Below are 21,755 nucleotides of genomic sequence, written 5' to 3' on the forward strand. Positions count from 1 at the left end.
GTATAAATGATAGTTCATTTATTATTGTATTAATTACAGTATTAACACATAGAATTGTTATAATGAATGATCATTATTTATTAAAAATGTTAATGCATAAAAATGAACCTATTTATGTGAAAACTATTTTTACGCATAACCAACATTAGCTATATAAACTAATATGATCACTATTTTAGTATGGTTATATAGATTCATTATGATATAACAATATAAACTAGACTAAAAGACATACAAAAGAACGGAGAATATCAACTACACTCGTAGCATTCGTATTCAATTACAAGAGTCTTTCATAGCCTAATTAAAAGGGGCTTTGATGTTTCTATTTATTCATATATGAATGGCATAGTAAGCACTATAGAGGACAGGTAACATTTACAGAATGAACTGTGAACTACACTTAACCTTGGTCAAGAGAGTGGGAATGTTGTCGTGTCAAGTTGCCTCTTTTTTTCTCACATTACATCACGTCCTTAGTGGTAGGTTTTGTTTCTGCCCGGAAGGAGTGCGCTGCTTGTAAAGTTCTGTGATGTTTTCTTATAGTTATCTAAAATTACATCATTTGAAAGTACCTCAACATTTTCAATTATATATTGTGCTATTTCCATTCAGTTTATCAAGTGTAATATTATTTTCCTAGTGTTTTATGATTATCGGAACGATATTACACGCTGTTACATCACGCGAGTTTCTACACGGACATTTTATTGGCTGGACTATAACAGCTCATACAGAAACAAAACCGACTAGCAACACCAGTCTATGAAATTCTGCTCACATTGCCTTCTGCATAAGTTTTCTCTTCGTTATTGTTATTTGAAGACTTACACGAGAAGATGGGAGTGCCTAAATTTTATCGATGGATATCGGAGCGGTATCCGTGTTTGAGTGAAGTTGTCAAAGAGCATCAGGTGAGCTAACGTTAGTTTGGCTAAATATAACAGGCCGCATAGAGATCATTTACAGCTCTCTGAACAGAAGCTCAAACCATAGACTTAACAGACACCAAAACATTCGTTTTACAGTCCCTCAACTATTAATATGTTATGTACAGAGGGGATTTTTTTTTTATACTTTACTGACGTTATTTCTGTAGTGTAAATTATAATGGCTCTGTCTTAAAATCTAATGAGATGTCTACCTAGACAACACTTTACGCATCGTAGGCGATTGCAAACGAGCTAAGAGTCATACATATTCAGCCAGATGCGACGAGAAATACAAGCTCAAACACTAGCAGGTGTTTCAAGTACTTATTCAGCAACATTTCTGACGATTATTCTGGATCGCCCCTTATAAAGCCCAAATTTGACTCTAGCTTGGCATCCCACTAGGTTTTGACAGTGTTTTTGTTAGTTGCCGTTTAACGTTTAAGTCACAATATTTACACTTGGTTATTTTTTAAAATGTGAAGAACGACCATCATGTCTGTCTTGTCATACTCTAATGACTGTGCTGTGGTAAATATTAATACAGAACGAATGTGTTTTAGAATTACTTGACTTTGTTTTTTATAGATTTTTGTTAATTGAACATGAAGTTGCCTTGCTGCTGGCATGGTGTTAAATGGGTTAAAAATGGTGTTTTATATTTATATATACAGTGCCAGTCAAAAGTTTTGGAACAAAGAATTCTCTTCTGCTCACCAAGCCTGCATTAATTTGATATTGTGCAATATTTTAGTATTTGAATATATTTTTCATCAGTACTCAAGTCTTCAGTGTCACATGACCCTTCAGAAATCATTCTAATATGCTGATTTGCTGTTCAAGAAACTATTATTATTATTAACATTTAAAACCGTTGAGTAATTTTTTCAGGATTTTTTGATAAATAGAAAGATTCAAAAATCAGCATTTATTTGAAATAAAAAGCTTTTGTAACATTATACACTATACTATAAGAATTCTTTAAACTGATTAAAAGTGATAGCGATATTTATAATGTTACAAAAGAGTTCCATTTCAGATAAATTCTGTTCTTTTAAACTTTCTATTCATCAAAGAAACCTAAAAGAATCTACTCATCTGTTGTAAAAAAAAAAAAAAATGATTTCTGAAGGATCATGTGACTGGAATAATGATGGTAAAAATTCAGCTTTGAAATCACAGGAATAAGTTACATTTTTTTAAAAATATGTTCAAATAAAAAAAACAAATAGTACTTTTTTTATTTTACTGCTTGATGTCCTTTGGATCAAATAAATGCAGGCTTGGTGAGCCTTTAAAAAAAATTGTACTCTTCAAAACTTTGGTAGTGTAGTTTTTTATTTTAGTTTAAGTCTTGGTAACTGATTTATTTCACTTAGTAACATTTGTCATTTTTGTTTTTTAAGTTTTTCATATAATCATATATTATTTCATGTATATTTCATTTTCATATAATAGTCACATTGTATTGATTAGGGCCCGAGCCCAAAAGGGCGAAGGCCCTATTGTTCTTCTAAGGATTCTTATTTTTTTTTTTTTTTTTTTTTTTTTTTTGTTAACCTTCCGGGCACTTAAGGGGGTCTTAACATACTCAAAAACTCTTGAAAATTTGCACACATGTCGGAATCTGCGGCCATCAGGACGCCACAGAGGCTGGTACCGGGGCGTGGCAAGGGGACTCTACAGCGCCCCCTGGAATTTTGAGGGCCATATAGCACACATACTTGAACGTACACATATAAAACTCGGTACACATATAGAACTCATTGAGCTGAACAACTTTTGTACTCTATGTCATTTTCTCAATGCAACAGGAAGTGAGATATTTAGGGCTGTATAAAAAGCGCATGCTCTGGAATTTAACGTACTCCTCCCAGGATTTCCATACGATTGTCACCAAACTCGGTCAGCATGATCTCAAGACATTGGGGACGCTAAATTGCGAGGGGATTTTTGATATCTCGAACGGTTTGGCCGTGGCAAGGCGACAAAGTTATGGCGAGAAATGAGAAACAGGAAGTGTCTAATAACTGTTGCACACATTGCCTGATTCTGATGAAACTTCACCAGATTGTTCGTTGTATGATGCCGATTCCATAAAGGTGACTATTATGAGTCAAAGTTATAGCGCCACCAACTGGCAGCAGGAAGCGTGTCATTTTCAAAATGCTTTGAAATCAGCCTCTTAATTTTACTTGATTTTCTTTAAACTTCATTAAAATCATGTCAAAACACGGCCGATAAGAATATGTAAAGGGGTCGATGATAAATCAAATGCTGTTGCCATGGCAACGTCTCAAACTTTAAAATTAGATTCCTGTCTTTTCGAGGCAGATAACATGCTTAGAATTTCATGAAACTCAACACACACATCAATATTAATGATAGTTAGACACTGGCAAAAGGTCATAAATGGGCGTGGAGCAGGCACTCTATAGCGCCATCTTTTGACAAAAGTTGGGGGGTTAGTTTTTCCTACAGTCACCAAACTCTGTACATATATTGTTCTCATCAATCTGGACAACTTTCTAAATTAAACTAATTAGCTAACACCAACAGGAAGCCGGCTATTTTGATTTGAATGTGGATTTTTGGAAAAATCAGGCTGTAAACAAATTTATACTCCTCCTAAGAAGAACAAGCTGTTCACACCAAACTTTTTTAACATGGAGAGAAGATTCTGAAGATGTTAAATTGCGAGCGGTTTTGGGATATCTTGAACGGTGTTGACGTGGTGATTTTTTAAAGATGTATAACCGTAATTTTCTATATCTTTAAAGTGCAGCATCTTAACTATTTAAAACTTTTTTCACACAGAGATCTTATCATTCTGAGCAAGTGCTGTAAATATCAATTTAATTCAAGCTTCTACGAATTAAAGAAAATTAAAAAAAGAAATCAGAAGCCTGCTGTCACTCTGCCTTGAGTGTCTGTGTTCAGTCACCATTAAGTGACTGAAGAGAGACTGAAGGGGGAGGGGTGAAAGGGAGAGAGGGAGAGAGAGTAGAACATGCTGTCTTGCTAAAGACCATCTTTGAGGAAAAAATGCACATTGATGTTACATAAATATGTTTGATCTTTGAGAGTCTGATATTTTGAGAAAATATAAAGGGTCACTAAGTCTTTCATTGTTTGTATTTTGCAGTTGTTGTTTTTTTATTTATTTTTTACTGAACTGTACCATGAACTTGTCCTATTCAGTCACATAGCAAAAGATTAAGAAAAATACAACTTTTTAGCATGAGCGGTTTATCTTCATTGATAGACATTTATTTTCATAGTGTTATTTATTGAATATAACATTTTAATTAAGCACCTATACAAAATAATTATGTAAAATTACACTGACAGTACAGTATATATCAACTGATTCTATGGATTATTGTCATTCTTATACACTGAGAATGAGCTAAATAGCATTAGAGGTCAAACGATTCCTTATTTTATGAGGACCTCTAGTGTTCATCCCTGGTATTAGAGCTTTAATCTGACAAATTTAAATGACACTTTTAATGTTTTTGGGGCCTCTGAGCATGATAACATTTTGAAACTACACGTATTTCCTAAGAATTTCTTGTTCTTTATATGTAAAAAGTTTTGATGAGTTAGAATAATGCAATTTAAAGATATATGAAAATAACTCTTCATATTTTTTATTGTTACTTTCATAAATCACCACATCAACACTGTTCAAGATATCCCAAAGCCATTCACAATATAGGGAACATTTTCCCTATATTCTGATGATGATGATAAGAACATGTAATTCATGATGATAACAAAATGTTATTATTGCTTGCTTTACGTCCACCACTTCTGCTTAAATGTCATCGTTACCTATCTGTACAATTTGTGTGTGGATATTGCTTTGCAGGTGACTCCTGTTATAAGACATCACTTTTAAGCGCTACATAACTAAGAAAGAATCAATTAGGAAAACGGTGCTCAGTTGGCACATGCATTCACAGTAACCCTCAGTCAGTTGGATTTAAAGTTTACTGAATTGAAAGGGTTAAACTTTAAAATCAACACACAGACACATACACACAATATATAAAATTGCCAACCAGTTTCATTTGTTAACATTAACTATATTAGTTAACATGAACAATAATTAAATAGTATTTATTAATGTTAATTAATATTAAGCTAAAAAAAAGTTTTCATATATTGTTTAATGGTAAAATAGTATATTTTAACATTAGTTTATGTACTGTGAATTAACATGAACATGAACACAGTTCATGTGGGTGTACAGCAATACACAAAGTGCTCTATAAACGCTTCTTTCTTTCAAAATATCTTTAAAAATCAAGTTGAGTATTGTAATGGGGCGATATATATATAACTGATCTTAAAATGGTAAAATTTTCAGATGTTTTGAACAGATAACAGCAAAGTTTGTTTTGTTGACAGTTTGTCTTGAAACTGTTAAAGAGCATTAAAATCTTTTTTTTTATCTTTTAAGGAAAAATTATATGATTTAAATACATATATACACTCTCACTGGTAGAACAAAAAATCTTATAAGTATGAAACTATACTGCTCAGTTCACTTAATTAGAATGAGAAACAAATACAAAAAGGCCAAAAAAAATCAACTAAGTTAATATGTATTTATTTTTAATATATTTGTTTATAATTATTTCACAGATGCTTATAGATTATTAAAATAATATTTAAAAATGCTTGTAGACCATAAAACATGGTAACTATTTAAAATAGGGTCTCTTTTGTTAACAATGGTTAATGAACTAACAAACACGAACAAACAACGAACAATATATTTGTACTCGATTTTCTTCAAACTTCATCAGAATAATGTAAAAGCCCTGATGCATCAAATGCTGTTGCCATGGCAAATAAATAAAAATAAAAAATACATTCAAATATTTGTTTCCTGTGATATTTAAGGCAGATAGCGTGCTTAGAATTTCATTTTCCATTTTCAATTTTCAATGATTTATTATATATTTAAAGTGCAGCATCCTAACTCTTTGAAACTTTTTTCATACAAATAACTATTCATTCTGATCAAACACAGTTCATTTCATAATTATACAAAACTCCACGAATGAAAGAAAATAAAAAAAACATATCTGATCTCACTCTGCTCTGCACTCAATGTGTGTGTTTGTGTGGTAAGTGGTTGAGTGTAAGGAGGGGGGATGGGTGGTAAGAGAAAGAGTCAGAGAGGAGGAGAGACAGTTAGGGTTAGTCCAAAGGGTTACTGTGAATGCATGTGCCAACTGGGCACCGTTTTCCTGATGCTATCAGGATGGCGACTGCGCAGACGGCGAGGGCCCGGTCATCGCTGCTTGCAGCTTTAATTTTACTTGTTTTCCATATTGTTATTTTATTATTGCTTGTATGTATTGTAGTCTAATTTTAATTTTTTTTGACTTACCCTGAGACCAACTTTTTTTCTCTCTCTCATTCCAGATCCCAGAGTTTGACAACCTATATTTAGATATGAATGGGATCATCCACCAGTGTTCCCACCCCAATGATGAGGACGTACACTTCCGTATTTCTGAAGAGAAGATCTTCGCTGACATTTTTCACTACCTGGAGGTGCTATTTCGCATCATTAAGCCCAGGAAAGTGTTCTTCATGGCTGTTGATGGAGTTGCACCCAGGGCCAAGATGAACCAGCAACGTGGAAGAAGATTCAGGTATAGCCGAAGACCCAAACACAGCATTTACATTTCTGAATTTAGACTGAAATATGAAAGACTGCAGTTTGATTTGATGTTTTATGACAGGTCATATATTAATAAGCTATTTCTTGTCTTTGTTATGACCATTCTTTTTTTCATAGATTGATAGTGTACGAATAACTGTGTCCTTTGTGTTTTAAAGATCCGCGAAAGAAGCTGAGGATAAAATCAAAAAGGCCTTGGAGAAGGGTGAAGTTTTGCCCACCGAGGCTAGATTTGACTCTAACTGCATCACCCCTGGTTTGTGTGCACTTTTATTGTTCTTCTATTGCCCTACTGAGGTTAGATACACTACCAGTCAAAAGTTTTTGAACAGTAAGATTTTTAATGTTTTTTTTAAAGAATTCTCTACTGCTCATCAAACCTGCATTTATCTGATCCAAAGTACAGCAAAAACAGTGCCATTTTGAAATAACTGTTTTCTATTTGAATATATTTAAAATAATAAAAATTTATTCCTGCGATTTCGAAGCTACATTTTCAGCATCATTACTCCAGTCTTCAGTGTGCTGTGATCTTTAAGAAATCATTCTAATATGCTGATTTGCTGTTCAAAAAAACATATTTTATTATTATCAATATTTAAAACAGTTAAGTATTTTTTAGGGTTCTTTGATGAATAGAAAGATCCAAAGATCAGCATTTATCTAAAATAATAATGAGCTTTTGTAACATTACACACTATACCATCCAAAAGCTTGTAGTCAGTATAATTTTTTTTTGGGGGGGGGGGGGGGGATTATAGAAATTAATACTTTTATTTAGCAAGGATTGATCAAAAGTGATGATAAAGACATTTATAATGTTACAAAAGATTTCTATGTCAGATAAATGCTGTTCTTCTGAACTTTCTATTCTATTCATCAAAGAAACCTGAAAAATTCTACTCGGCTGTTTTTAAAGGGATGGTTCGGAGTAGATTTGGCTTCATTGCTATGCACTCCGAAGCCTAAACTACAAATGGTGACATCTGTGTGCATGTCAACGTAGTAGGTGGACTTTTATGTGCTTTTCACAAAACAGGGAAGTGACGTCGACGTGTCGCCATTTGTAGTTTTTGAGACTAGTAGGGATCGGGTAAAAGTTGTTTTTAAAACACTCATGGTGGACTTACAAATTTTCCGATGCAGCGTTTTGTGAGTACATACCGTATTTACACTACTGTAGAAGGTTGGTAAGATTACGTGCACGTTTAGTGGTGCAATTTACGAGATACATCACATGTACCATGTACGGCAGTAGCAAGCCATTCGAAAAACTCTGATATCTCCCTCAATGTTTGACTAAGGTAAAAAAAAAAACTTTGGATGGGGTATTTACATGGGCTTCGGAGTGCATAGCAATGAAGTCAAATCTACTCCGAACCTTCCCGTTAACATAATAATAATAAATAATTCTTTAACAGCAAACCAGAATATTAGAATGATTTCTGAAGGATCATGTGACTGGAGTAATGATGCTAAAAATTCAGCTTTGAAATCGCAGGAATAAATTACATTTTAAAATGCATTCAAACAGAAATAAATCAAATCAAATATCAAATAAATGCAGTCTTGGTGAGCAGAAGAGACTTCTTTAAAAAAATCTTACTGTTCAAAAACGTTTGACTGGTAGTCTATTTTTTTTATCATTTTATAGCAGAAACTTTAAAGGCATAAAATTAATAAGTTGGTTAAGGTCTAAATTTTACTTTTCAGTAGGTTTTAAATCATGGATAGAATGGTTGTTACTGCCTTTCTGTGTTTTTTATGGCACTTTTTCAGACAAAAAGTGATCTGTTTTCTCTCACTTGACCTCTGTAGGAACGGATTTCATGGCCAGGCTTCAGGAACAGCTTAAATATTTCGTTCACAATAAACTGTCCACAGACAAATCATGGCAGGGAGTGAATGTGTATTTGTCTGGTCATGAGGTGAGTTACATGACTTCAGAGTTTTGTGTCGTGTGTGTGATTCTGTAAAATTCTTCTGATTGCTGGTTCTTCTCAGACCCCTGGTGAAGGAGAGCACAAGATCATGGAGTTCATTCGTTCTGAGACCACCAAACCAGGCCATAACCCAAATACAAGACACTGCCTTTATGGTCTGGATGCCGACCTGGTATGTACAGTTGTTTGTAACAGAAATTTCAGTTGTGGTCATACCGATTCTTTTTGTGTTTATTTGAATTATGCTTTATCTTCCTTTCTCTCTTTTTTTGTAGATAATGCTTGGCTTGACCAGCCATGAGCCTCATTTTTCTCTCCTCAGAGAGGAGGTTCGTTTTGGAGGCAAAAAGTCACAAAAGAGGTAAGTGTGGTGTTATTTTCTTTTCGTGGAATTAAAAGTTTGTGTTTTTTTTTTTTTTTATAATTCATTTTTCTTGTGTAGGATAACAGCTCCTGAGGAGACGACCTTTCACCTGCTTCATCTCTCCCTTATGAGGGAATACATCGACTATGAGTTTTCAGAGCTCAGGGTAAGATAAGCACAAATCTTACTTAAAGCTAAATGAATGACAAAGTTATTGATAATAATATACTGACTTGCAATCTGGCCATAATTCATATATTTCCATCAGAATAAGATCTCGTTTGAGTATGACTTGGAGCGGATCATTGATGACTGGGTTTTGATGGGTTTCCTGGTGGGGAATGACTTCATCCCTCATCTTCCTCACCTGCACATCAATCACGATGCACTGCCACTGCTCTATCGAACTTACATCAGCGTGCTGCCCAGTCTAGGGGGTGAGCAAACCTCAGCACAGTTGACTTTGTGATGATAGTGTTATGCTGACATAGTGCTGATTACTGTTGTCTTCATCAGGCTACCTGAATGAAAACGGTCGACTCAACCTTGTCCACTTTGAGAAGTATCTTGAGAAGTTGTCAGATGTGAGTGTTTGGCTTTTTTTGTTTTTATTATTACTACAATATTTGGTATTTATTTATTTAAAAAATATATTTTTAATTCGCAAAGATGCAATAATATGATCAAAAGTGACAGTAAAGACATTTACAGTTGAGGTCAAAAGTTTACATACACCTTGCAGAATCTGCAAAATGTTAATTATTTAATTATATAAGAGGGTTCTTACAAAAAAGCATTTTTTTTCATGTAGTACTGTAATGCATCATTTTTCGTTCTGGAGCGTCAGTGAGCGTTCTAACTTTCTGTAAAAGTTGCATATGAGTCCCTCAGTTGTCCTTAGTGTGAAAAGATGGATCTCAATATCATACAGTCATTGTTGGAAAGGGTTTAAATGCACAAAAATGCTAAAAAAAATGAAACACAGCTGTGGATCATGCAGGTAACAACACAGTATTAGTGTAAACTTTTGAACAGGCCCATTTTTATAAATTCAACTATTATTTTCTCTTGTGGACTATATGTAAACATATTTTATGTGAAATATCTTATTCAGGTCAGTACTAAATAAAAAAATCACAGGCATTTTGTATGTTCACTTTAATTTTGGTAAAATAATGAACATTTTGCAGATTCTGCCAGGTGTATGTAAACTTTTGACGTCGACTGTATAATGTAAGTTTGTCAGAATGTTGAATAAAAAAAAAAAGTATCACGATTTACGCAAAATTATTAAGCACCACAAGTGTTTTTAACACTGATAATAAGAAATGATTCTTGATCACTAAAATAGCATATTAAAAGTATTTCTTAGACCATGTGACACCGAACACAGGATTAATGGCTGCTGAAGATTCAGCTTTATCATGGAATAAAATTTTTATTTTTTTAAATATTAAAATAGAAAACAGTTAATTTAAGTTAGTTGAAATATCACAATTTAATGCACAACAGAAGAGCTCAGAGTTCTATTTAATTTCATTGTATAATTATCCAATTCATTTATTATGAAACATACATATTTATTCGTTGGATCCAGGCTTAATGACTGACAACACTATTCTTGCATTCCTGACATGGGTCATACCCTCAGTCACCTCTGAAATACCAAAAACAAGCAACATGTGTAACATTAAATCCAAAACAAATGCACCAGATTTACAAAAACTATGATTCCCTATTTATTATATACTACAAGATGAGGTAAATCCATCCCGTTCAGCTCTTACTTCATGCCATTACCCTCTCCTCTGCTTTTAGTTTGACCGGGAGCACTTCAGTGAGGTGTTTGTGGACCTGAAGTGGTTTGAAAGTAAGGTGGGAAACAAATACCTGAACGAAGCAGCCGGACTGGCAGCCGAGGAGGCTGGTGTCAAAGAAATGAAGAAGAGTAAGGTAAATATTAGCAGAATGCAGACAAATGGATGACACACCCAAGCACACTGTATGAGTCAGGTTCATTTTTAGTTACCAGGTTCGTGTCTTCTAAATGAATGTGCTGCTGATTCTGCTTTCACCTCTTTTGTCTGTTCATGAATAGGGCTCTGATGAATGAGCATTTTTGTCTTAGTTTGTGCAATAGCAATGCTGGCTGCATTGTGTAGTTCTGTAGCTGAACTATAAGAAGTACTTAAAGGGAACTCATCCTCATGACGTTCCAAACCTGTAAGACCTTTGTTCATCTTCGGAACAAAATTAAGACATTTTTGATGAAATCTGACAGCTTTCTGACCCTGACAGCAATTCAACTGACATGTTCAAGGGCCAAAAAGGGAGTAAACACATCTTTAAAATTTACAAATTGTTGAACAAAGTTGTTATATTTGTTTTCTTTGCGCACAAAAAGTATTCTCGTAGCTTCATAATTTAAGGTTAAACCACTGATGTCACATAGACTATTTTAACAATGTTCTTACTACCTTTCTGAGCCTTAAAGGAGAACTCCGGTGTGATATTGACCTAAAGTGTATTGAATCATGATACCGAGTGTGAACGTACCTTGCATATCTCATCTCGGTTTGTGTCCAGCTGTCCGAAATCTGGGGTCAGTTAGCCGATGCTCACAACAGGCTGTCAATGAAAATCAACAGGGCATCGGAATAGCCATGTAAATAAATCACTGTTTTACGCCATTTACGAGGCACAAAGTAGCTCCACACTTCATTGGTAGACTTCCAAGGGCCCTGACATTTAAAACGAGACATTGAGAACTCAGAAAAAGCACCGGTAATTTATTTACAAGAAGATTTATACAGACAGTACCTGGGAAAGAAAATCCGGTCGCCGCCATCCTGAACTTAGTCACGATAAGTCGAGTGTCGAGCACCAAGGAATTTATCAGGTTATCAACGTATCAGGTTGTAGTTTCCTTCGTGCTCGACACTCGATTTATCGTGACTACATTTAAGATGGCGGCGACCGGTCTGTTCCTGGTGGAACATGTCTGTATAAATCTACTTGTAAATAAACTACCGGTGCTTTTTCTGAGTTCTCAATGCCTCGTTTTAAATGTCAGGGCCCTTGGAAGTCTACCAATGAAGTGTGGAGCTACTTTGTGCCTCGTAAATGGCGTAAAACAGTGATTTATTTACATGGCTATTCCGATGCCCTGTTGACTTTCATTGACAACCTGTTGTGAGCATCGGCTAACTGACCCCAGATTTCGGACAGCTGGACACAAACCGAGATGAGATATGCAAGGTACGTTCACACTCGGTATCATGATTCAATACACTTTAGGTCAATATCACACCGGAGTTCTCCTTTAAACATGGTAGTTGCGTTACTATCTGTGCAGGGTCAGAAAGCTCTCGGATTTCTTCAAAAATACCTTAATTTGTGTTTCGATGATGAACGAAGGTCTTCAAGGTTTGGATTTGGAACAACATGAGGGTCAGTTATTACTGATTTGAATTGAATTACATTTTTTATTGTTTATTTACCTATTACTTGCCTTATGTTGTCGTTCCAAACAGTTTTTTTTTTCTATGCAGTACACAAGAAGAACTAGTGATGCACAAATTTTTCAGCAACTGAAAAAAAAAATAGGATCTTTGCTATCGGCCACAGTCATTTACTGAAACAGTGTTATTTAAAAGGATTGTTCACCCAAAAATGACAATTAATTTGCTCGCTCTCATATCGTTTCCAAACCTGTATGATTTTATTTATTTTGCTGAGCACAGAAGAAGATATTTTGATTAATTTGGGTAACCAAACACTTGACGATAGCCATTGACTTCCACTGATTTGGTAGTCAGTGGCTATCGTCAACTGTCTGGTTACTAACATTCTTTTAAAATATTGTTTTTGTGCTTAACAGAAGAAAAAAAAATGGTTTGAAGCAGGGTGAGTAAATGATGACAGAATTTTCATTTTTGGGTGAACTACCCCTTTAAAATTGGAAAATTTATACTGAAAAAATATTTGTAGCTTTTGGCTCAATTAAGTGTTTGTGTTTTGGTAAAAGAAATCATTTTGATGTTTCAATAAAAAGAGCCTGGATTATATTTGCATACAAAAATGGTACATAAAAGCACAATAATTGCAGTTCATGCAACTAATGTGCTTTAATTATGTGAGAGACAGACAAACATTTCAGTCATTTCTAGCCCTTTTTTTAGCTTGTGATCACCATGAACTCTTTGTATGGTAAAGATCAGTGTAGAAATTCTGGAAAAGATAAACGAGTCATTCTTTTAAGTTATCATTTTGTTTTTTTTTCAGTCTTCAGATGACTCTCTGTGTCTTGCTGCTCTTGATGGAGTCAGGGACTCTCACAACACTCCAGGAAAAGGTACACAAATCCAAACCCCTAGTCCGTTACTGTTTATCATTGTTCTAGACATTGACTAGCACTTTATTTTATAATCTTGGGCAAAAATATCATATCACATAGTTTTCTTTTTGTTTTGTTTTTGGGGAGATTTTATCACGATTCTTAGTCATGTTGGTTTTACTATTTTGCAAGTTGTCTGAGCAGTTCAGCCAATCTAATTTCCCTGTTTTGAAAGGTAACAACAAAGTAACAAGGTAACATAATACAAAATAAAAAGAATGACAGACAGTTAGGCCAAAATGGGCAAAGATAAAAATCTTTCTAAATACATTTAATATACAAATAAAACAGTGCTTTATTTTTCATGTACAGGAGGTGTATGTAGCATTGAAGAAATTGAATGAACAAATATTAAAATAAAACACTTCACTGTATGAATTATACATTGATTCTTATTAAAGCAACTGGATTGAAGTTCTTCAGTCAAGTGCAGTGAATGATTTTTCTTTGTGTTTTGTTGTTTTATTAACAGTAAAGGGATAGTTCACCCAAACATTCTGTCATTTATTCACTCTCAAGTTGCTTTAAGACTGAATTATTATTATTATTATTATTATTTTCTGTTGAACATTAAACTTATTTTGAAGAATGTGGATAACCAAACAGTTGCTGCTCCAGTGACTTCCATAGTATTTTTTTCATACTTTCAAAGTGAGTGAGGACCAGCAACTAAAATAAAATATCTTTGTTTGTGTTCAGTACAATAAATACATTTATAGAGGTTTCGAACAACATGTAAATGCATCATATTTAGTACCATCACTTTAAGACCTGCATGCATTTAATATAAAGAAATGCATCTGTTTTTCTCTTGACTGTTTACTTTCATTTTAGACATAAACAACTTGGTTTATATCAACCTTGTGGTTTTTTTTTTTTGACTGTGTTAGCGTAATCAGATGCAAAAGATAACTTAGTCCAGGGGCCAGTTGCATAAACTTTGCCTCTGTGTTAAGACAGTGTCTTAAGAACTAGTTTGACCATCTAGCAATTGGCTAATTGAAGTAAACAGTCTTAATTTTTGGATTCAGCTTAGATTAATATACATTTTATGTAACCAAATTTAGAAAATGATGACCAGCCTTAAATAGCAACATTAGAGGACTAACTTATAAGAGTAGTTTAAACCTTTTATGCAACCAGCCACAGTAATCAGGCACTGTCTGACTGGATTTTTAGTGTGCTTCAGGTGTAAATGCTCAGAAAAGGCAGTCAGAACAGCACATGAATTAAATGTTTAACTGGCAAGGCTTTAAAGTACATGCAAATAATATATTTTTTTGACATTTCAGCAAAGCATAAAGCATTCAACTTCTAAATAATGCTTAATATTTTTCCAAAATGCACTAGAAGGTGCAGAGGAGGACGGTGAGGATGATGACATGTTTGAAACAGAGTTTCGACAGTACAAGCGCACCTACTACATGACTAAGATGGACGTTGAAGTCGTCTCAGAGTGGGTCTCATTCATTTTGAAATTGGAAAGGATGAAAGCATGTTTTCTCTGTACATCTCAAAATGAATAATTCTCGAAAACCTAATTTTCTCTGTTTTATTTTGCAGTGAGTTTTTGGCCGGTCAGGCTAAATGTTACGTGGAGGGGATCCAATGGATCTTGCATTACTATTACCATGGAGTTCAGTCTTGGAGCTGGTGAGCTGAGAGAGAGAGTGAAAAAGTGTGAATTGTGCTTAAAGGAACTAGGGATGCTCATTTCGGTTAATTTTCCTTTTTAATTAACCGTTTACTGATAAAATTAGAATAATAAATTAGTTTAAAATAAAAATAGAATGCACGAGTATCTGTGATGATACATTAAAAATACAAGCAAATGTTTTATTTTAACGTGCAAACAGCAGCATACAGAGCAACAACAAAAACTGTATTGACATATACTCAAATTATCACGCATCAGCAGCGGTTCTGAGAACAGAGAAAATCTGAATGAAAAAAAAAAAGAATAATATAAATAGGCCTACACTAAATATGTATAAATTAAATAACTACCTAATTAAGATGACAAAACTAATCCTTTTATGCGCTTTGAAGAACTGTACCGGTCTTATTCTTCTCGTCGGACATAAAAATATATAGCATGCCAGCCAATACCTCAGTGTGCCTAGTTTTTAACATGTCCACATGCTGTACGGATAGGCAGGACCGCTGCCTGTTAACTCTTAGATCCGCGAAAAAAAAAACACCATCACAAAAACCCTTTCAATTTGCGGTTCGGGACTTCCATCCACTGTCATATGCGTGTGGAGAAGCGCGTGTTTTACAGCGTTCAGCAATAGCCAATCACAGACATGTATGTTGATTAGATTATCACTGTGGCCAATCACAGGAGGCTATGTTACAATCCACTCACCAACCAAAGTCCCGGTTTCAGTTTTGCTGATTTCTACACTTTCGCGAACTCTCTTATTAAAACAAAGAAAGTGTTGGCATTATATAAATAAGAGATTAATTGTGCAGTGTAAAGGTTATTTTATTACTTTTTAATAACTTTATGAGATTGCGATGAACTACTCTAGGATGAGTGATAGCTTTCCAGTGATTGTAACGGGAGCGCCTATTGCGCACTTTCTAGACTATAATTCATTCAGAATTTTAATACATTCACTCACGGATTCACTCTCTGATAACCCAATAAAGCCTCTTGCCATTGAGTTGCATATCTGTTTACTAAGTAAAGGTGAAGTGAAATATGTCTGTACAGCCACACTGCACGTGTCGTCACGCGCGTGTGAGTAAACAGATAACTTACAAATAGCATTATTTCTTTCACCATGCAGCAAACGTAAAAAAAAAAAAGAATAGAAAAAAACCCTTTTAAACCGTTTAACTGATAGTAATAATCGGTTAAAATTCTTACTGTCGGTTAACGGTTAAACGGTCAATATGAGCATCCCTAAAAGGAACACTCCACTTTTTTTGGAAATAGGCCCATTCTCCAACTCCCCCCGAGTTAATAAGTTGAGTTTTACTGTTTTGAAATCCAATCCATTCAGCCGTTCTCCTGTTCTTGCGATATCACTTTTAGCATAGCTTAGCATGAGCCTATTTCCAAAAAAGGTGGAGTGTTCCTTTAAAAATAGGGCTGCATGATTTGGGATTTTTTTTTCCTGATTAAAAAATTGTGATTTTAAAATTTAGGTTTGTAGGGCTGCACAATTTGGCCAAACGCTTGTGATTAGATATTAACATGCTTATGAGGTAGTAGTAAATAAATAAATAAATAAATAAATAAAAATTACTAAAAAAAAAGATAAATAAAATGTATTAGGGATGCACCGTTACGAATCGACCGATCACTTGCGCGTTTTGTCAGTAAAGCCGGTTCTGTAATCAGCGGTAAATGCCATCAGGTGCGTGATTTCACGTTGAGCCGTATATACTACACACAGCCGTTGTTTACCGACGAGCTGCGCAAATCAATGTTCATTATCAGTGTGAATGTGCGCAGCTCATCAGTGAACAACGGCTGTGTGTAGTATATACGGCTCAACGTGAAATCACGCACCTGATGGCATTTACCGCTGATTACAGAACCGGCTTTACTGACAAAACGCGCAAGTGATCGGCCGATACGGATCGGTGCATCCCTAAAATGTATTATAGACACGAAATCCATAACTTCTTGCCAGCATGGTCTGAAGATGATCTGAGTCAAATTTGGTGAAAATCAGAGCAATGCTGTAGGAGGAGTTTGAAAATTTTGATTTTCAACATCAATTAAAATGGTGGACAGGAAGTTCAGCTGACTATGGTATATATATATATTTTTGGCATGACCCAAAGAATACACTGAGACCAGTTTCATTACAATAGGCAAATTTAACATCGGCAAACTGAGTATGGTTTGACTCAACATGCTGCATCAAATCTAAAGAGACCAGTTGTATGATTTTTAGCCAAACCATTGAGAATTTATAAGCAAAAATAGCCATTTTTCATATCTCCTGATCACTAGGTGCCACTGTGCTGAAACTGCTCGGGTAGCCTCAAGTTATGGTTGTTACAACACACAGCAAGTTTGGTCTCAATATGCCATACTGTTGCAAAGATATAACCTCATATCCATTTTTTTGTTATCTTCGTGAAATTCGTTCACTCGTTATTGACGAACAGTTTGACTAATCATCTTGAATTCCCTAACTTTTTACCAGCATGGTCTAAAGATGACATGAGCCAATATTGGTGAGAATCAGAAAACCATCTAGGACGAGTTTGGAAAAGTATGTTTTACAAACGATTAAAAACAGCGAAAAAACTAAACCTTTTAAAAATTTGGTAACTGTTTAACTCTGAATGAGCCAAGGATTCAGAGGATTTTTTTTTTTTTGTAGAATTTTTAGACCTTACAGTTCCGAAGTTATTAGCATAAACATGAGTGAATCTTTGGACTTTTAAACATTTTCTTTGATATTATACTGTAAAATATGTTTAGGAGAAATGATCATTTTTACATTGCAAATAGAAAATTCTAATATTTATGGTTGTAAACTATTAACGTTTTTTGACAGAAAACAAGAGCTCATGAAGTAAATGTTTTATTATGATTAAAAGTACCAGAAACTTGTATTACAGGATTAGTTCACTTCCAGAACATAATTTACAAATATACTCACCCCAAGATGTTCATGTGTTTCTTTCTTCAGTCTTAAAGAAATTGTTTTTTGAGGAAAACATTTCAGGATTTCTCTCCATATAGTGGACTTCTATGGTGCCCAGAGTTTGAGCTTCCAAAATGCAGTTTCAATGCAGCTTCAAAGAGCTCTAAACAATCTCAGCTGAGGAAGAAGGGCCTTATCTAGTGTCATGATTGGTTATTTTCAAAAAAAAAAAATAAAATACAGTTTATATACTTTTTAACCTCAAATGCTTGTCTAGTCTAGGTTCGACCTACTCTGTCTTGAAACGGAGTTCACACGGAGCTAGACAACACAAGCATTTGAGGTTAAAAAGTATATAAAATTGTCAGTTTTTTAGAAAACAACCCATTGGATTCGCTAGACAAGACCCTTCTTCCTTGGCTAGGATCGTTTAGAGCCATTTGAAGCTGCACTGAAACTGCATTTTGGAGGTTCGAACTGCGGGCACCATAGAAGCCCACTATATGGAGAGAAATCCTGAAATTTGTTTTGGAAATTAAGGAAATTAAATTGTTTGGATTTAATGTCAAGTTGACTTGAAAAGAACACCTGCTCTTCTCAAATCTCTACAGGTATTATCCGTACCACTACGCCCCCTTCCTTTCTGATGTGAGAAATATCTCTGGTCTCACGTTGACATTTGATCTTGCCAAACCCTTCATGCCATTCGAGCAGCTCTTGGGTGTCCTGCCTTCAGCCAGCAAAGACCTTCTTCCACAGTGTTACCAGGTTACACACAAACTTCATGTCCCCGAAATGTCAGTGTTCATTAGATTAGAAACTATTCTTCATTTATTGACTCTCTGTTCTTCACAGCATCTGATGACGTCACCAAGTTCACCAATCGTTGAATATTACCCACAAGACTTCAAAACGGACCTGAATGGCAAACAGCAGGAATGGGAAGCCGTGGTGCTCATCCCGTTTATCGACGAGGTGCTTTAAACATCTGCATTCACTGTGTATCTCACCACAACAATTGTAATGCAGTTTCGTGATATGCAATGTGTTTGCTTTCAGAAATGCTTGTTAGCTGCTATGGAGCCCTACTCTCATAAAATGACTCCATCAGAGAAGGCCAGGAACAGACATACAGAGTGTGCTGTCTACTGCTTTGATAAGGAGCTGGACTATGTCTACGACTCTCCCCTCCCCCAACTCTTTCCCAACATCGCCCACTGCCATGTCAGGTATGTCCTGTTTAATGTTGAATCTGCATGTCACAGTACATTTCAACTCACATTTATCAAAGCTGATGATGATAGTAAGCCTTGCGCTCACTTTAATATAGTGCCGCACTTTTGTATTCACATGAACACTTTACAGTTACAGATAAATTGAATTATCATTATTTCAAATGATATCTTTCATTTAAATATGGTGTCACATTTCTGTATTCACTTTTACACTTGGCACTTTATAATTAACAGATTAATTGTAATTATTGTTACTAATTTAATAATAATAATAATAATAATCACTATTATTATTAACAGTAACAAAATAATTATAATAACAATATCTTAAACATCTTTCCTTCATCTTAATATGGTGCCACATTTATTTGCCTTTATGTTTGGCACTTTATAATTAACAGATATATTCTAATTCTAATTATTATTATTTATTTTTATTATTTAATATATAAGAATGTCCTAATAACTTTCCTTCATTTAAATATGGTGTCACATTTCAGTATTTGCCTTTAAACTTGACTATTTATATTTAACAAATAATTGCTGATTAATACTACTATGTATTTATTTATTTATTTAATTAATTATTATTATTAATAAGAAAAATATTTTAATATATTTTCATTTAAATATGGTGTTACACTTTTGTATTTACCTTTACACTTGGCACTTTATAAACTTTATAATTAACAGATCATTCTTAATTAATATGACCAATTTATTATTATTAACAACCACAAAAATAAAATAAATATTATTAATAATAATAATGCATTATTATTATTATTATTATTATTATTATTATTTACTATTAATAACAGTATATTAATAAAAACTTTCCTTTCCTGTTATTATTGTTATTATTTATTATTATTATTATTATTATTAATATAATTATTATTATTATGTTGTTTAAAATAATATCTTACCATCATTTTTATATGGTGTCTCATTTCTGTATTTACTTTACATTTTATAATTAACAGATCAATTCTAATTAATATTAATTTATATTTATTTGTTGTTGTTGTTATTTAATATTAATAATAACAATATCTTAATATCTTTCCTTCATCTTAATATGGTGTCACATTTATTTGCCTGTACATTTTGCACTTTAAAATGATCAGGTAAATTCTAATAATAATAATATTGTTATAATGTTAATTAAAATAGTATCTTTTCTTTATTTAAATATGGTGTCACATAACAACAGCCACAATAATAATAATAATAATAATAATACATATTGATTGTTTTATTATTATTATTTAATTTTAATAATAACATCTTAATATCTTCATTTAAATATGGTGTCACATGTATTTACCTTTACACTTTATAATTAACAGATAAATTCTAATAAATATTACAAATTAATAAAAAAATAATAATCAACAATAACAATAATTAATTATTATTATTTAATATTAATAATAACAATATTCTAATAATATCTTCATTTTAATATGGTGCCACATTTATTTACCTTTTTATTTGTCACTAATAATTAGAAGTAGTAGTATTTGATATTACAATTAATTATATTAATTAATAATAATTCACTCATTTTGATATTTGGTCACAGTGTGATATTTATATTTCTGCTTTTTGATCTTTACAATGAACAAACTCATTTACTTTACAATTAACAAACTTTACATTGATTTTTTTAATTCTTCAAATCAATACACTTTGAACAGTGTCCGTGCTTCAATGTATTAATTTGTTGTCTTTTGGAAATAACATCCACCGTGTTTATGTTTTTAGGCAAACACCGATCCCGATGGATGCCTGGCATGTATCACTGGATCATGTAGCACTTAGGATTGACAGAGGACCTCTTTATTTCTGTGGCTTCCCCACCTTACAGCACATCCGTCATAAAGTAAGGAATCCCCAACCTGCTTGTCTGCGGATTATCACATATTATCCTATTAATGGGGTTCAGTATTTGATCATCACAGGATTAATGCTCATTTTCCTGCTGTTTCTCTCACACAGTTTTATAAGAAGAAAAGTGGAGTGATGGTGTTTCAACAAAGCAGCAGAGGGGAGAACATGATACTGGAGATTTTAGCCAGCCGAGAGATGGAACAGGTGGGCAGTTTGTCCCCTCACACTAGATTTGATTTAGTTACATCTTAATGACTTTTTAGGACTATCTCAGACACCTAACTACTTTTTGCAGGGTTTCTGCAGGTCTTGAAATGTCTTAAATCCCTTTTCTACAAATTAACGAATAAAGGGAAATTGTTCATTTGTTTCCAATGCTAATAACTAAGTGAGTTTATGCTTAAAACAAGAACAAACATGTGTTGATGGGGTATGAAAACTTGTTTTGCCTTTGAATTAAGTGGATTTTTCTAAACCCATTGTCAGATATTCCTTCATTTTCCTGCTAAAGTGAATCTCTCTTGATTTTAAGTATTTTCAGACATTTGCATTGGAAAGCCAGTGTGGCTTTTTTCCAGTGTAAGAGTTATTTTCTGTATTCATTTTTTAACTTGGTCTTAAAAAGGTCCTTCATAAAACCTGCTGAACTCCTCTTTAAATGAATGGTGT

General features: G+C 33.8%; 1 protein-coding gene across 1 annotated transcript in view; it reads left to right on the forward strand.

Annotated features, from left to right (window-relative positions):
* The first annotated feature begins 734 nt into the window (after positions 1 to 734).
* Positions 735 to 21,755, forward strand: part of xrn1 (5'-3' exoribonuclease 1) — a 39,283-nt gene continuing 18,262 nt past the window's right edge. Inside the window, exons 1-18 of the mRNA XM_073848408.1 lie at positions 735 to 914; positions 6,375 to 6,607; positions 6,795 to 6,892; positions 8,455 to 8,564; positions 8,641 to 8,751; positions 8,855 to 8,940; positions 9,022 to 9,109; positions 9,212 to 9,380; positions 9,460 to 9,527; positions 10,762 to 10,896; positions 13,228 to 13,297; positions 14,690 to 14,795; positions 14,903 to 14,992; positions 18,567 to 18,723; positions 18,811 to 18,930; positions 19,015 to 19,184; positions 20,961 to 21,078; positions 21,195 to 21,290. Of these exons, the coding sequence (XP_073704509.1) occupies positions 840 to 914; positions 6,375 to 6,607; positions 6,795 to 6,892; positions 8,455 to 8,564; positions 8,641 to 8,751; positions 8,855 to 8,940; positions 9,022 to 9,109; positions 9,212 to 9,380; positions 9,460 to 9,527; positions 10,762 to 10,896; positions 13,228 to 13,297; positions 14,690 to 14,795; positions 14,903 to 14,992; positions 18,567 to 18,723; positions 18,811 to 18,930; positions 19,015 to 19,184; positions 20,961 to 21,078; positions 21,195 to 21,290 (2,100 nt within the window). The 5' untranslated portion in view covers positions 735 to 839. The remainder of the gene's footprint in view (positions 915 to 6,374; positions 6,608 to 6,794; positions 6,893 to 8,454; positions 8,565 to 8,640; positions 8,752 to 8,854; positions 8,941 to 9,021; positions 9,110 to 9,211; positions 9,381 to 9,459; positions 9,528 to 10,761; positions 10,897 to 13,227; positions 13,298 to 14,689; positions 14,796 to 14,902; positions 14,993 to 18,566; positions 18,724 to 18,810; positions 18,931 to 19,014; positions 19,185 to 20,960; positions 21,079 to 21,194; positions 21,291 to 21,755) is intronic.

Source organism: Garra rufa, chromosome 10 (genome assembly GCF_049309525.1).
Source record: "Garra rufa chromosome 10, GarRuf1.0, whole genome shotgun sequence".
NCBI lineage: Eukaryota > Metazoa > Chordata > Actinopteri > Cypriniformes > Cyprinidae > Garra > Garra rufa.